Here is a 14812-nt window from a genome sequence, read left to right as displayed (position 1 = left end):
GGGCGGGCGGCGGCGGCGTTGGCTGCCGCTCGGGCTCCTCCCTCGGCCGAGGAGGGGGGCGGGCGTGGGGCGGGAAATGGGAGGCGAGGCGGGCGCTTCCTGGAGGGGCGAGCGCTCCCACGGGCGGAGCGGGGGCGCTGTCCCGCCCGCCGCCGGTGGTTCGGACACCGCGGCTGGCGCGCCCTGGTGCTCGGGGCTCCCAGCGCCTCGGGGCTCCGTGGGTTCGAGGCGGGGATCCCAGGATCCGAACGTTCGAGGCTGGAATCCGAGGGTCCTAACGTTGCCCGCTAGGACTCCGCGGATCGGAACGCGAGGCGGCTCGCACTCGCCCCAGGCCGGCCTCGTCCGAGCTGCGGGCACCTCTGAGTTGCCTGCACTGTGCGCCCGGGTCCGAGGGTGGGCCCTGCCCGGGCCTGCGGGGCCGTAGGGCGCCGCCTGCTGCCTCGACCCCAAGGGCTGTGGGACTCAACGCTGCGCCCTCGGGGGATGCACCACGGGGTTTGGTTCTGGGCTGTACTGACAGCACTGAGATCGCCGTGTTTTCTCTCCACCCCTCCCCTTTTTTCTTTTTTTCTTAGTAAAAGAGCTCGGCGTTTTCTTGTCGCCGCCAGGGACGTGGAAGATGACACATACCACACATACGTATTTCTCTGACAGAGACAATGGGATAAAGACAGTTCGAACGGTGCCTGGGACTAGGCAGCGGGAGGGCGACTAGGCGGGCCCCTGAGAGCCTGGCGCCCAGTCCATCCTTCGGCGGTGGCCCTCTTTCCCCTATAAGAGGCACTGATTTCGCGCTACAGGTCAATCGACAGTATTTCCGTGCCTGCTCCCCCGCCCCTCTCCCCAGTCCAGTGCTCCAGACAGGAGCCTCATTTAACCAAACTGTGGAGGACAGGTCTCCGGACCTCAAGTCCACGTCCAAAGCCCTTGGCGCCAGGGCTCAGGGACTGGAGTTAACCCGGAGCACTTAGGTTGTGAGTTTTCCATTCCAGGCAGGCGAGGGTTAACTGGGAGACTCACGCTGCAGCCAGCGAGCTTCCCTCCACGTCTGAGTCACTGGCACTTTGCAGCCTTAGAGGGCGGCTGTTAAACAGCCCCAAGGCTCTGAGCTTTGTTCTCTGCCTGCCTGCTCCCCCATCCATCCTTCTTTCCTACAAACTCTCTCCTCTTTCTTCCACCTAAAAGTCCTCAAAGCCCTCAGCCCAGCTGTGGGGCAAACCAATCCAGAATCATTCTTAGACCAAGCTGCAGCCCCTCTTCCTCCAGGAAGCCTTTTCTGATTGATCTGACCCCTAGAGTCCCTCTCCTGTCCTTGCTCCAGAGCAGAAGAGTCAGGCTCTGGGATGGATGGTGGTGATTCCAAGCTGAGAGTCCCTTCCCTCAAGGTGCTCACCTCTCAGAGGCAAGACCATGGCCCAGGCAATCATACTACTGTATGAAAAGTACAAAGGGAACTTCCCTGGTGGTCCAGTGGCTAAGCCTCTGCACTCGAGTGCAGGGGGCCCCAGGTTCGATCCTCGGTCAGGGAACTAGATCCCACAAATAAGAATTCCTGTGCCTCAACTAAGGATCCCACATGCCACAAAGAAAATCAAAGATCCTGAGTGCTGCAACTAAGACCTGGCTTAGGCTAATTAGTTAAAAAGTATAAAATTATAGTGATGGTTACACATCTGTAGATATATTCAAAACCACTGACTTGTATACTTTAAAGAGGTGAATGTTATAACATTATATCTCACTTTTTAAAAAAAATGTCAGGAATTAGGAGAGCATAGAGGTCAGTTGTTTAAGGCCAACTGTCCATCATGGTGGATTCTACAGTCTGTCTTTGATCCACACACAATGCAGGGCTGTTACTACAAAATGTTGAAGTCTTTTCTTGCCCTGATAGAGACTTCTCTGTGCATAGTTGGGAAGCCTCTATTTCCCTAAAAAGGGCTGATAGAAGGGGGGGTGTGTCCACGTGCACCTATGGCTCGTGGATTAGACTGACCTGAAGCAGCACCACCTGTGTCGGAGGCCCTGGCTGGCCTCAGGTGTGTGTAAGCAGGGTGAGAGCGTGTCCAGTAATCTACACTATCTCTTAAATCACCCCAGGCATCGTCATCTCTCATGGCTTTGGAGGCCTGCTGGCTCAACTAGGGCAGTTCTTGCTCAGGATTTCTCACAGATTTGCAGTCAGGCCATGGCCAGGCCTGGAGTTACCTAGAAGTTTTCTTACACATTTATCTGGCAATCGATGCTGGCTGCCAGCTGGGACTGCAGCTGGAACACCTGCCTGTGACCCTTCCATGTGGCCTGGGCTTCCTCGTAGCATGGCAGCTGGGTTCCAAGTGCGAGTATCCAAGGGAACCAGGTGGAAGCCTTATTATCTTTTCTAGAATTCAGCTTTGGAATTCGTATAACGTCACTTCAACTATAGTCACTGGCTCGTTCCATAGGCCCCGCCTTGAGGTCAGAGGAGTTTTTAGGAATCATCTTTATCTTTAGGAAGAGTATGTGGGAGGGGAGATATTATGGTGACCATCTTTGGAAAATACCATCAGCCCACAAAGGGGGTTGATGTAGAGACACATTAGTTATAGAGACATCCCACTCCAGGATCTCATTGAGAGATGGGTGTGGCTCACCCCACTCCTACATCTCAGGCACGGAGTTGTGGGCCCTGGTTTGAATTCCAGCCTGTCCAGTGACCGCCTAGGTGAGATCACTCAATCCTCTGGGCCTCAGTTTCCTCCTCTGTAAAATGGAAGGACAGAGTTAGTATCTGGTGTCTAGCCTGGTACCAGGCATGCCTGGACAACAGGGCTAGCCTGTTGTTATTACTACTTTTAAGATCCAAGGTTGTAGTCACTCTAATACAGAGATATCTCCTTCTAGGGTCAGGATGCCCAGGACTGCCCCCACTTCCTCGGGCTCGCCCTTTATTCGGTCCCAGACATTCCCATCAGCCCAGGTCTTGTCCTGCAGTGTGCAAGTGTGTGCAGGGGTGGGGACTACGGGCACCAAAGACTGAGGATTCTGGCCTCCAAGACTCAACCTGAGGACCCCATCTGGCCTTCCTTCTCTAGTGAAAGTTCCTCTTCTGTCACCTCCTCCTCAGGGCAAAGGTCAATTTCTGGGCAGCCAGGGCAGGGCTGGGGCTGGTGTGGGATGAGCAACAAGGTGTGGCTTCCAAAGGCCGAAGGGAGGGGTTGGGGGGGGCAAGGGCCCCAGCTCTGGAGCACACTGGGTGGGGGTGGGCTGCTGCGCTGGGGTGGCTGAGGGAAGGAAGACCAGCTGCCCCGGGCCCAGTCCTGGGAGGATCTTTGCCAAACCAGCCACTGCAAGGTCTCATCCAGGAAGCTCCGGATGTGTCCAGATGGCACACACAGTTCTGTCTGGGGCCACGGCCCTCAGGCCTGGCCTTGGCCACATAAGGGCGCGGCTGAGGCCAGAGGCAAGGCTGGCAGGTCATAGAGCCCCCGTGCCTTCCTAGGGCCCTTCTCTTTGAGGAACACACACAGACCCCAGCCAGGACCGCCCCAAAGTCCTCCCTCCTTAAATGCTCCAAATTTGGAATTGGAGCTCCCCTAAATACTTCCTTTGTGACTTTGGGCACCTCTTATGCGTCTCTGGGCCTCATGTGTAAAATGGAGGACATCGTCACGGAGACTGTGGCTAAGGGTCTAGAGGAGTTTCCAGAGGGTGAAGTCCTATAGAACTCTCACCAGGAGGGGCAGCCAGCCAAGGATTCAGACCCCACCTGAAGGAGTACAGCGAGGAGGCATCAGGTCATCTTGGCACCTGGAGAAAGTAGGCCCTTGTGCTTTGCCTCATTTTGCTCATGCCCTCACTAAACAGATGCAGAAACTGGGGCAGCGCCTGTGGGCTTCAGAGTCGCCAAATTTGAAAGTTGTGAAGAGAGTAGATCCTAAGAGTTCTCTCAAGGAAAAAACATTTTTTTCTTTTATTTGTATCTATAGGAAATGATGATGTTAATAAACTTAGCATGGTAATCATCTCACAATGTAGGTGTTCATAAGTAATTTTATCATATATTTTAAATTTATACAGGGCATGCGTGCTCAGTCGTGTCCGACTCTTTGCAACCCCATGGACCGTAGCCCACCAGGTTCCTGTGTCCATGGGATTTCCCAGGTTGGAGAAATCCCATGGACAGAGATTGGGTTGCCTGGAGTGGGTTGCCATTTCCTCCTCCAGGGGATCTTCCAGACCCAGGGATCGAACCTGCATCTCCTGCATTAGCAGGCAGATTCTTTACCCCTGAGCCACCTGGGAAGCCCTAAACTTATACAGTGCTATGTGTCAATTATATCTCAATAAACTGTAAAGAAAACAAACAAAAAAGTTGTAAAGACCCAGGTTCAACTCCTGGCGCTACCATTTACTAGCTTTCACACACAATGCTTACTAGGCTGCCTTTGGGCAAACTAGGAAGAATCTCTGGGTCTCAGTGTCCTCTTCTGGGGAAGGAGGGTCACCAGGATCTAACAGGACAAGACAAGGAGCATACATGCAAAGGTTTACCTCGCCTGAGGGGCAGCATACTCTAGTGGGTCGCCAACGTGGCTGCACATCAGAGTCACCTGTGGAGCTTTCGAAGTACGGCTCCATTCTTAGGAGGGGAGGCTAACAAGCTCCTCAGGTGATTCTAACATGCAGTCTGGCTCGAGATCCACTCACCGGTCTGTGGTTTTACTCAGTGCAGCCAGCAGCACTGACATCACTCAGGCGCTTCTTAGAAATGCAGAATCCCAGGCCCCGCCCCAGACCTGCTGAATCAGAATTTGCAAGTTACTGAACTCCTCAGACGGTTCAGTGCACACGACGGTGTCTGTAACAGTGATTTTGTTTTTAGCTCGAGAGGTACTGGCTTGGGAGCGTGAACTTCAGACACGTGTTTAGCAGAAGGATGGAGGGGGCAATTTGGGAGGATTTGAGACCTAAGGGAGTGGGAAAGGGCGATTCTGTGACTCCCTTCAGAAAGGCAGTCTGTAAAACCATAGGATGGAGGCTAAGAGACAAAGTAGCAAAATGAGCTGATCCTAGCCTTGCAGTTAGACCTGGGAACTCACCAGCCTGGTCCATTCTTCATGAGAAGACTCAGGCACAGAAACGCGGAGCACCTTTTTAGTACATGTGCTCTGGAGTGAGTGATTACTGGCCCAGAGCCTTAAGTTTCTTTGAGTTTTATCTGCTTTCATTTATCTGTTTAAACTGAGGCTTACTTTGGGAAGGAAAGAGACAGGGAGACTGGATCTCATCAGTGTGGGGTAGAAAAATAGTCCCAGCCGGGAAACAAGTTGGTTGCGGGAAAGGTAGTTTCTTTTTTTTAAACCAAGTGAGTGTGCTTCATCGCTCAGTCATGTCTGATTCTTTGCGACCCCATGGACTGCAGCCCACCAGGCTCCTCCATCCATGGGGATTCTCTAGGCAAGAACACTGAAGTTGCTATGCTCCAGGAAACCAAGTGTGGCCATTTTAAAAATATTTATTTATTTGGCTGCTTTGGGTCTTAGGTTGTGGCACGCGGGCTCAGTAATTGTGGTGCATGGGCTAAGTTGCCCCATGGCACATGGGATCCTAGTTCCCCAACCAGGGATGGCACCTGGGCCCCCTGCATTGGAAGGAAGATTCTTAACCACTGGACCACCAGGGAAGCCCCCGGAGAGTAAGTTTTTTAGTAAAATGAGCATGGTGACTGTCCCTGACGTCAGCCTGGGCAGCTCTTCAGGGCTGACAGTGCTGAGGTTTATTTCAGGGCATTTGCTGCAAGTTTCTTGGAGTTTAGAACTTGGACAGGGACACGACTGAGTGACTTCACTTTCACTTTTCACTTTCATGCATCGGAGAAGGAAATGGCAACCCACTCCAGTGTTCTTGCCTGGAGACTCCTGGGGACGGAGGAGCCTGGTGGGCTGCTGTCTATGGGGTGGCACAGAGTCAGACACGACTGAAGCGACTTAGCAGCAGCAGCAAAGGGGAAAGAAGAAGGGAAAACGAGCAGCAAATGAAGAGTGGCTCTGAGCTCTGGGTTCTGCTTGGTGTGCAACCCACTTGGCCTGGAGCTTTCGATCCAGGCTGTTCCTTCCTCAGCTGTGACCTCCATGGTCAAGGGCTCCTCAGGCTTTGAGGAATTTATCCTCCAGTCTTAGACAAAAGGAGAAGGCAGTACAAACCCCCTCAGTGTGAAGGTGCACCATGATGGCCTTGGGGTCATTTCCCAGAAGGGAAAGACTAATTGGGGCTCAAGGTTTCCAGGTAAGCTTCTTGAATCTTCTACCTGCCCACCCTTTCCCCCATAAGCAGGCTGCTGGCCCCACTCCATGCCAGGGTGCCCTGATCCTGGCCCTGCCCAGACTTCTTGTATTGACTAACTAATGCTGACTCCAGGCAAGTATTCTTGCCTGGAGTCCCAGTGTAAGGTCTGGGTGCTTGGCACTTTGGCCAGAGGACTTTCTCCTCCCACTTGGTGGGGGACCAAGGACAACATGACGGATGGCAAAGGTCCAGGACGGAGCCATCCAGGTGAATCACAAGCCGGCTGGGACATCTCAGGTTCCCAAGCCAGGCGGTGAAGCACTCTCAGGACTTGCCAGTGGGCCAGCCTGCCCTCCAGTGGGGCTCATCAGTAACTGCACCCTCCCTGCTCCACTTTTGACAAGGGACTGCAGCTCTGGATGAAGGCTCCCCAGATATCAACTTGTTCAACCTACAGGTGGGTGATGGACAGGGGGTGCTCTCCACCTGCCACTTCAGACACCTCTCCACTTCATATGACATTCAGCCCTAAAGGGGGTATGTAATGAATGAGCATGTAACAGATACTTTCTTCATTCTAGGGACTCTGTGTTCTTGCTCCCTGATCCCTCCAAAAGTCCTGGGAGGCCAGGGGTGTTACTCACACGTAAAGGATCAGTTCCTGGCCTTGAGGGCTGGTGGCAAGGGGTCAAGTCACATTCCTTTCCATGCCCATCTGACTTCCAACGCCATATTCTTAATGTACCACCTGCCTGTGGAAACCTTTTAGCCAGGAGTTCCTAGGCTCTTACCAGGTCCAGGCAAGTAGCAAGAGGGAGGGGAGTGCTGGGCATGGTGACAAACTAAGGGACGTGCACCACATCTAAAGGACACACTCAGATGTCCCCAGCAGATTACTCTTGAGTAGGAATGCTGGACTAGCACCTAAGAGAAACTGAAAGGTAAATCGGGGGTATAAGTTCCCAATTTAAAATATCCACAAATCAGAGAAGAGTGTAGATATATCGCAAGCCAAACAAAGACTGTTTTTAACACTAGGAGCTTTTACAATAGCCTTATGGTACAGGTAAGCTTGGGCTTCCCTGGTAGCTCAGATGGTAAAGAATCAGCCTGCAATGTGGGAAACCGGGGTTCGATCTCTGGGTTGGGAAGATCCGCTGGAGAGGAAATGGCAACCCACTCCAGGGTTCTTGCCTGGAGAATTCCATGGACAGAGGAACCTGGCAGGCTACAGTCCATGGGGTCGCAAAGAGTCAGACACGACAGGTAAGCTCTGGAGAGAGGAGGTGACTTACCTGTGATCACATGACCATGACAGGGTCTGGACCTGACCCCGTGTCTCCTGACTCCTGGGCTCATCTCAGCGTGTTTCTCTGTGTTCTGGCTGCTCTCCAGGCCCCAGGGTGGGGTGTGAACCATTTCTGACTTTGGCTAGGTGGTAGAACACATCAGACTAGAGACTAGAGGCTGGAAGATCACCCACATTTATTGGTCGAACTAGGCTTACAGTGCAGCAGGACCACCCTTGGCCGCTCTTGGAAGTAATGCGGACGCATGTAGCCGGCAGCCCCTGGGCGCTTGTGCAGATTGCGCTGAGGTAGTGGCTGGATCCAGTGGTCTTTCCTGACGGTCTTGACAGTCCCTGCCCCCTGCACCCTTAGGCCTAGCTTCGTCCCTTACACCACACAGACTGGGCCCCCCCAAGGTCATGCTGGCACGACCTGGAGCTGGGCCCAAAGTCCTTGGAAATTAAGGGAGAGGGGGTGATCCAGTTTACAGATGGGAAAACTGAGACTTGAGGCAGGAAGACACTCATTCAGAAGCCTCATGGCTAAATCCCTGGCTTGTCAGTGCTTGGACAGTCTCCCCAGCCCATTCTGGGCAGAAGATGGTCCCTGGTTTAGCTGCTCTGGAAATGCAATTTATAAATACAGATTTGGTCTTAAAAAGTAATAAATTAGATCTTGGACCTGCCTGAGGGAAATATGGCCAGTCACATGGCACAAGACCTGGACATTTGTCACGTCTCATATATGCACCACCCATCACATGCAGTGCCGGGACGCATGCCATCGACCCACAGGCCACGTTTCAGGTATCGTGCAAGGTCACACGGAATGTCGCCACGTGTGACCTTCCACATCACACACCACACCATGACATGCTCATTTTGCTTCATGTTCCTGACTGGTCATGCATGTCCCAAGGGATGTAGGGTAGTCATACTCCGCTCTTTGTCACCAAAAATGTCCTCCCTGAAGACTGTTGCAGGAAAAGTGTGTTTCTCCCTCTTGATCCAGGGACAGCCAGCTTTTTTCATGAGCCCTCTATCCTCGTGGATGAAAACTGGCATCACTCGGCTGGATTCAAAGGGACTTGAGGGCACCATCAGGTACCCCGAGGGATGACCTGTGGCTGGTTGTCAAAGAAAGCAAAGTCCAGCCTGGGCTCCTGGTTCTGCAGATGCTGGGCCATGTCCGGGGGAATACGGTTATTCCAGAGGCTGCCGGACACAGAGACAGACACTTAGCACTGGGCGCTGCTCACTCACCCTCTTCTCTCTGCCCTCTGTCCTACCTACAGATGGGGAAACTGAGGCTCCAAAGGGGAAGAGCTGCTGTCAGAGTTAGGTGGCAGGCAAGAGCAGGTGGAAGGCCAGCATGGTTGCCTTCGGGAGATGGTATCCCCCACGCTCACCCTAACTTCTTCCACTCTATTTTTTTTTTTTTTTTGCTGCACTTTGCAGCATGCAGGATCTTAGTTCCTGGACCAGGGATTGAACCTGTGCCCCCTGAAGTGGAAGCATGGAGCTGTAACTACTGGATTACCAGAGAAGTCCCCCTCCACTTTCTTCCCCAGAAGCTAGCCTCTTCCCCAGAGCCATGCTCATATGACACATTGTATAAATGAGAAAAAAGCTCCCCTTCTTTATGACACCACTTCCATTGTCTGAAACTGTCGTAATATATTGAATTTTATAGAGAGAGACACTTCACTACCACTAGGAATGTAATACTTCTACTACGTGAGTGGTGTCCCTTAGATGCTGTGCCCTGGTGCAGTACACAACCTGTACAACTGGCCCTGATTACAGCTACCATGTTATGTGCTTACTATGTGCCTGGCATTGTGCTCGGGGCTTAATCTGATCATTTAGTCTGCAGAGCAGCTCTCGGAGGTAGATACTATCACTACTGCCATTTTACAAATGAGGAAACTGAAACTCAAAGAGGTTGAGTTATTGATGTGAAATTACACAGTTGGTAACTGACAGAGCTGGGGTTTGATCCAGGTCTGCTTGCTGCCAAATCCCTGATGAGTGGGTCCAAGTCTCCTTTGATAACCCCCAATCCAGGTCCTGCCTCCTCCTACAGGAAGTCCTCTTACACTGAAGGGCTGGTGTGCTCACCCCACCCCCACCAGCCCTGCCCCCACAAGCCCTGTTACCGAATGACTTGGATGCCAGATCCCTGTGCCAGCCCTTCAGCCAGGAGCCAGGCTCCATAAGCTGTGATCTGATTTTTCTCCAGGCTTCCGGATGGACAACAAAGGGAAAGAGATTGACATGAGATGGGGAGGGGATGGCCTAGGGGCCTTCTCTATGTCTCTTCCCCGGGGCAAGGCTGGGGGACACAGGCTCCCCACACATCTGCTTAGAGAACTCAACATTCAGCAGTCCAGTGAGAAGGCTGAAGACTGGGACACAGGAGAGCTAATGGACAAAGTGGGGAAGTCCAGGAGGGCTTCCTGGAGGCAGGGGCCTGACCCAGTGGCCTCCTGGCTTTCCCCAGGACACAGGGCCCCCTTTGGTCCTCTCACTCCTTTCTGGCTTCCCCATATGTGCCCATCATACTCCATTCTCTTCAGCCGGCCCATCTGCGGCAGGACCCGGGCCAGCTCAGCAGCTGCCTCATCCCCGAGCAGATTCCAGGACAGCCTGCAGGGTAGGGAGGGGTCCAAAAGTCAGCAGAAGAAGAGCTGTGAGGGGGAGACAAGGTGGCAATGGGGAGGGCTAGGGGTTGCTGTGCAGGCACCAGAGAGGTGCCTGATGGGGACCTGTGTGCCCTCCCTGAAGACTGTACCAGGCACAGAGGGCTCCTCCCTACTCTCCCAACCCCATTCCCAAGCTGGTTATCCCACAGGAACCCAGACAGCTTAGGAGCTGGCTGTCCTGAGAGTTCAGGACACATGACTGTGGAAACATCAGGATCTAAGCTTCCACCATGCACCTGCCTCCCTCCTGACTTTGCCACATCCATGCACCACCTGTATTATTATTTGTTTCACATTTTTCTTTAAATCAGACCTCTATCCCCTCTTTTATTCACTTTAAGAAATTCATCTTCAGAAACATCTATCACTACTATGAATGAGAAGCCTGTGTTGGGGACCCTAAACAGAAAGTAGTTACAAGGATAGCAACAGGGCAAACAATGGCATTCACTCCTAACTGGAACCTGGGTCCTTCCGGAAGTGCTGACCCTGTGGTCTGCCCCCTGCTGGCTAAAAGGGGCAATCACCCGTGTTGGGTGAGTTAGCACTGATCTGAGACTTTCTCTTTGTTGTATAAAGAAATGAGAAGAATTAAAATCTTCAGGATGCAAGCCTAAAATCTTATTTAAGGAAATCGCATTTTCTTCTGCCATGCTCAGGGGTCCAGGTTGGCCCTGGCAGTCTAGTTTATCTCTGAGGCAATACTGTCAGGCCCCAAGTTTCCAAGCACCTCTGATTGCCAAGGGAGAGGTGGACACAGTCAGGGGGAAGGTCAGGGGGCCTGCTGGTTTCAGTCACTCTTCACTACCAACAGGTGGTTTGAAAATCAAGACTCCATCAACCACGTGGGGTGGTCCATCCAGATGCCTCCCAAAGGGAGAGTCAGGGGGAATGGTCCTGACCATCTAGCTCATCTCCATCTGGTCCACCTTCCCTTCCACCCTCCTTAGCTGGGGAAACAGGGGAAGAGGCTGAATGGCTTAGAGCAGGGGTCCCCAGCCTCTGGGATCTAATGCCTGATGATATGAGGTGGAGCTGATATCATAATACAAATAAAGTGTACAATACATGTAATGTGCTTGAATCATCCTGAAACCATCCCCCGCCAACCCCCACAGTCATGGAAAACTTGTCTTCCAGAAAATTGGTCCCTGGAGCCAAAAAGGTTGGGGACCCTTGTCCCCAACAACACTTGCAGCTCAAGTGTTAAAGCTTCTTCGAGAGGATGTTTGAGCAAGAATGACCTTCCCCATGCAAGACAGGAAGGTCTCCAGGGAGGAAGGAACCAGGCCCCCAGGTGGCTGCTCTTCCCAGCTCTGGGCTAGTCCCCCAAACACTCACATGATTTCTTCCAGGGCCAGACAGAGCACGAAGCTGGCGGCAAGGGGCTTGGCGGTCTGGTTGTCAATCTCACACGACACCAGGCTAGAGAGAAGAAGGGGATGGGATGGAGGTGTCTGAGTCAGGGGTGCCCCAGCCTGCAATCAGAGCAGGAGGGAGCAGAGTGGCTAGGGGCTGGAACATGCTGGGAGTGTTAAGAAAGTGCTCCCCCTTTTTTGTCCCAGGCTCCCCCTATACCTGAGGTCTCTGTCACTTCGAAAGCCTTCCCAGATGTCAAGCTCAGCCAAAGAAGGGCTGTCTGCCACAGCACCCCAGCTGGTCAGAGCAGGCTACTTACTCAAGTTTCCGGAGCACTGGGAACCCCTGATGGAAACGCGGGACCCCTCCAGCCAGGCTATTCTCTGCCAAGCTGCAGGGCAGGGGAGATAGCCTTGAGAAGAAGCCCCAGACCCTCCCCAGCCTGTCCCTCTGCCCAGGTTCCAGGGCACCTACTCACCTGATCTCTTCCACGTGTGGGCATCCATCCAGGGCCTGGCCCAGACTCAGCACCCCCTCTGGGCTCAGATGGCTGGATGGCAGGCTGGGGAAAGGGAAGGGGTGAGGGCAGCCTGGAGGGGCAGGTATGGGGATTGGGAGGGGCTGGATCCCCCCAGCCTCAGCCTGTCTCAGGCTGCACTGCTAGACCTTAGACCCTCTCTGGGTAACTGCCACCCCAACCCCCCTCCCCCAACACAGGACATGGGTGGGTATCAAGGGGCCCTGGCTTTGGGATCTGAGATCCCAAGTTCAAGGCCTGGCTCCTCCATGTATGAATAGGGTAATAGGGTAAGCTTTCCATACTTCTCCTGGCTTTAGTTCCCTTGCCTGGAAAATGGAGCCGGTAGAAATCGCGGTCTCACAGGGCTCAGATGAGACCCTGGACATACACTGTAAAGTGCCGAGGCCATGCTGTGGGGTGCTTTGCTCCTGCATAGCCCTTTGCTGGCACTTCCTCCTTTACCCTCGGAGATTGGCTCTCAGGGTACACCAAGCTGGGATCCTTGTTCTTTTACAGACGAGGAAACCGAGACGCAGAAAGGACAGGGGCTTGGCCAAAGGCTGGTGGCTGAATCTGGATTAGGCTGGGTCCCCTGATTTCCCGGCCTCAGAGGTAGGGCAGCTAGCCCCAGGACACATCCCAGTTTCTCCTACAGCAGGGCCGTTCAGCGATGGGGCCTTGATCCCCTAGTGCTCCTGGCGGGGGTGGGGAGAGCTTCCCGCTAACCCTGCACACACCACAGACAGGGGCCACTCACTGCAGGACCCTCAGGTGCTGGGGCAGCCCCTTGGCCAGACCCAGGGCTGTGCAGTCTCCCAGGGCATTGCAGCCAAGCCTGGAAAAAGAGAGGGGAGGAAATTGAGCACCAGGCTGGCCCGCTCCAGACCCCTGCCCTGTGCCTAGTGGGGGACCCGAGCGCCAGGTGAGCCACAAGGACACAGAGGGCAGAGGGCAGCCCACCCGGGCAGACACTCACATCAGCTCCTCGAGGTGCCTGCAAAGGGTGAGAGATTCTGCCAACCGCGCTCCGCCTGCTGGGCCGATGCCATTTGCTGAGAGGCTGAACAGGGGCAGATGTCAGACTCTCGACTCCCTTATCCCTCACCCCACCACATCCGCTGGGCCCCCCACCACCCACAGCACCCCCACCACCCACTGATGAGGCAGAGAGACCCAGAGAGGAGCAGGGGCTGGGCTGGCTCAAGGTCCCTGAATCAGTAGTGCCAGGAGGTAACCAGCCCCACTGCCTGAACACTAGGGTTAGGGGAGGAAGCCACAGTCTCCCCAGACCATAGCGTGGTTGCCAAGGGCCCCTGTCTGGAGGGCTGGCCACTCACTCTATCTTCCTGAGCTCAGGGAGCCCCGGCAGGACAGCAGCTAAGTCCTGGGCACCGGTGTTTCCGATCTGGTTGTGGCTCAAGCTTGGGGAGAGAACAGCAGGAGAACCGGAAGTGTTAGCTCACCACCCATCTCATCTCCATCCCAGAAGAGGAGGCTGGAGTCTAGAGAAAGGGCCTCAAGCCACACTGGTAAGTCCCCTCACCCTGTGTTGGATGAGGATTCCAAACTCTTGTCTTCTGTTTAGGATGATCCCCCTGGTGTCTGACCTAAATCCTTCTCGCTGCAATCAGTATCCTATATCCTATCTTTGGGTCTCCCAAGATCCTGGGTCTGGGGTTATGCAGTATAGAAGTGGGTGAAGGGGACAAGACTAAGAAGTGGAGAGTGTCCTCAAGGAGCCCCTTACTTTTGTCACCTCCCTCTGCCAAAGTTGTCTTCGGTCTGGGGGAGGGACAGGCAACTCACCTCAGCTCCTCCAAGCTGGTGGCAGCTCTGAGAGCCTTCGAAAGGTGGCAGCAGCCGACGTCATCGATGTTGCTCTTGCTCAGACTGGAGAAGCAGGGCCAAGAGGCCTCAGTCAGGAGTAAAGGCACTTGCAAGTGCTGTGCTAAGCACTCTACAGTCTGCAAAGCCTTTACACATCCAGGAACTCAAACACCAGTCATAAAACTTTCAGGGGATGGGAATGGGCAAGGTGGGCAGACTGTACCCAATATCCAGATGAGAAATCAGAGGCCCAGGGACGAGCTGTGATGGGCCAAAGACTCCCAGGGACTCACAGGCAAGATGGAAATGGAAGCCCAGAGCCGTTGGCCTGGAACAGTAGCCTCATTTTTTGGTTTGGCCAGGCTTTGCCTCGGCACTCAAGTTGGGGATCTTGGCCTGAATGTCAATATCACGTGTCTCTCACAACTCACCCTACTCTAATCTACACAAATAGTGGGCTTTTCCTTTAACCCACTCAATTTATGGTCTTTTCTGCACTTGACCACACCCTGCCTCTGTTGAGTAGCAGGGGATGGGGGTCGGGGGTGGGGGAGGGTAGATGGGGGTGGGAGGGACAGTGGGGAACCAAACGAAACAGCTGACTCAAAGTATTAGTCTGAGGGTTGTTTTGCTGTCTTTTGTTTTGCAAATTTTTAGGGAGCCTCCTTTAGGTGAATTAATTTAGGGTGAAATGACCTGGTCCCCCAAACTCTCTGAGCTCATATCCTATATGCTCCATCCTGTCTTGGGTTTGTTTAGAGTTACAATATTTCCTGTTTTGAAAGACTACACAAAAAGAACATGGGCTATTTGTTTATCAAAGTGGCCAGGGGCACAGGGTAG

General features: G+C 53.6%; 1 protein-coding gene across 11 annotated transcripts in view; it reads right to left on the bottom strand.

Moving 5' to 3' along the window:
• Positions 1-7738: 7738 nt before the first annotated feature.
• Positions 7739-14812, bottom strand: part of NLRC5 (NLR family CARD domain containing 5) — a 93615-nt gene continuing 86541 nt past the window's right edge. For all 11 annotated transcript variants that reach the window (XM_086350773.1, XM_086350764.1, XM_086350768.1 and 8 more), the window contains 10 exons: positions 13949-14032; positions 13480-13563; positions 13119-13202; positions 12900-12977; positions 12101-12184; positions 11942-12013; positions 11605-11688; positions 10124-10207; positions 9718-9801; positions 7739-8773 (listed from right to left, as the gene is read on the bottom strand). In XM_086350773.1, the coding sequence (XP_086206899.1) occupies positions 8659-8773; positions 9718-9801; positions 10124-10207; positions 11605-11688; positions 11942-12013; positions 12101-12184; positions 12900-12977; positions 13119-13202; positions 13480-13563; positions 13949-14032 (853 nt within the window). In that variant the 3' untranslated portion in view covers positions 7739-8658. The remainder of the gene's footprint in view (positions 8774-9717; positions 9802-10123; positions 10208-11604; positions 11689-11941; positions 12014-12100; positions 12185-12899; positions 12978-13118; positions 13203-13479; positions 13564-13948; positions 14033-14812) is intronic.

Source organism: Bos grunniens, chromosome 18 (assembly GCF_055505025.1).
Source record: "Bos grunniens cultivar Pamir isolate PY7600 chromosome 18, Bosgru_T2T1.0, whole genome shotgun sequence".
NCBI classification, from domain to species: domain Eukaryota; kingdom Metazoa; phylum Chordata; class Mammalia; order Artiodactyla; family Bovidae; genus Bos; species Bos grunniens.
Note: the sequence above shows the minus strand (reverse complement) of the source record. Positions and strands in the feature narration are given on the sequence as shown.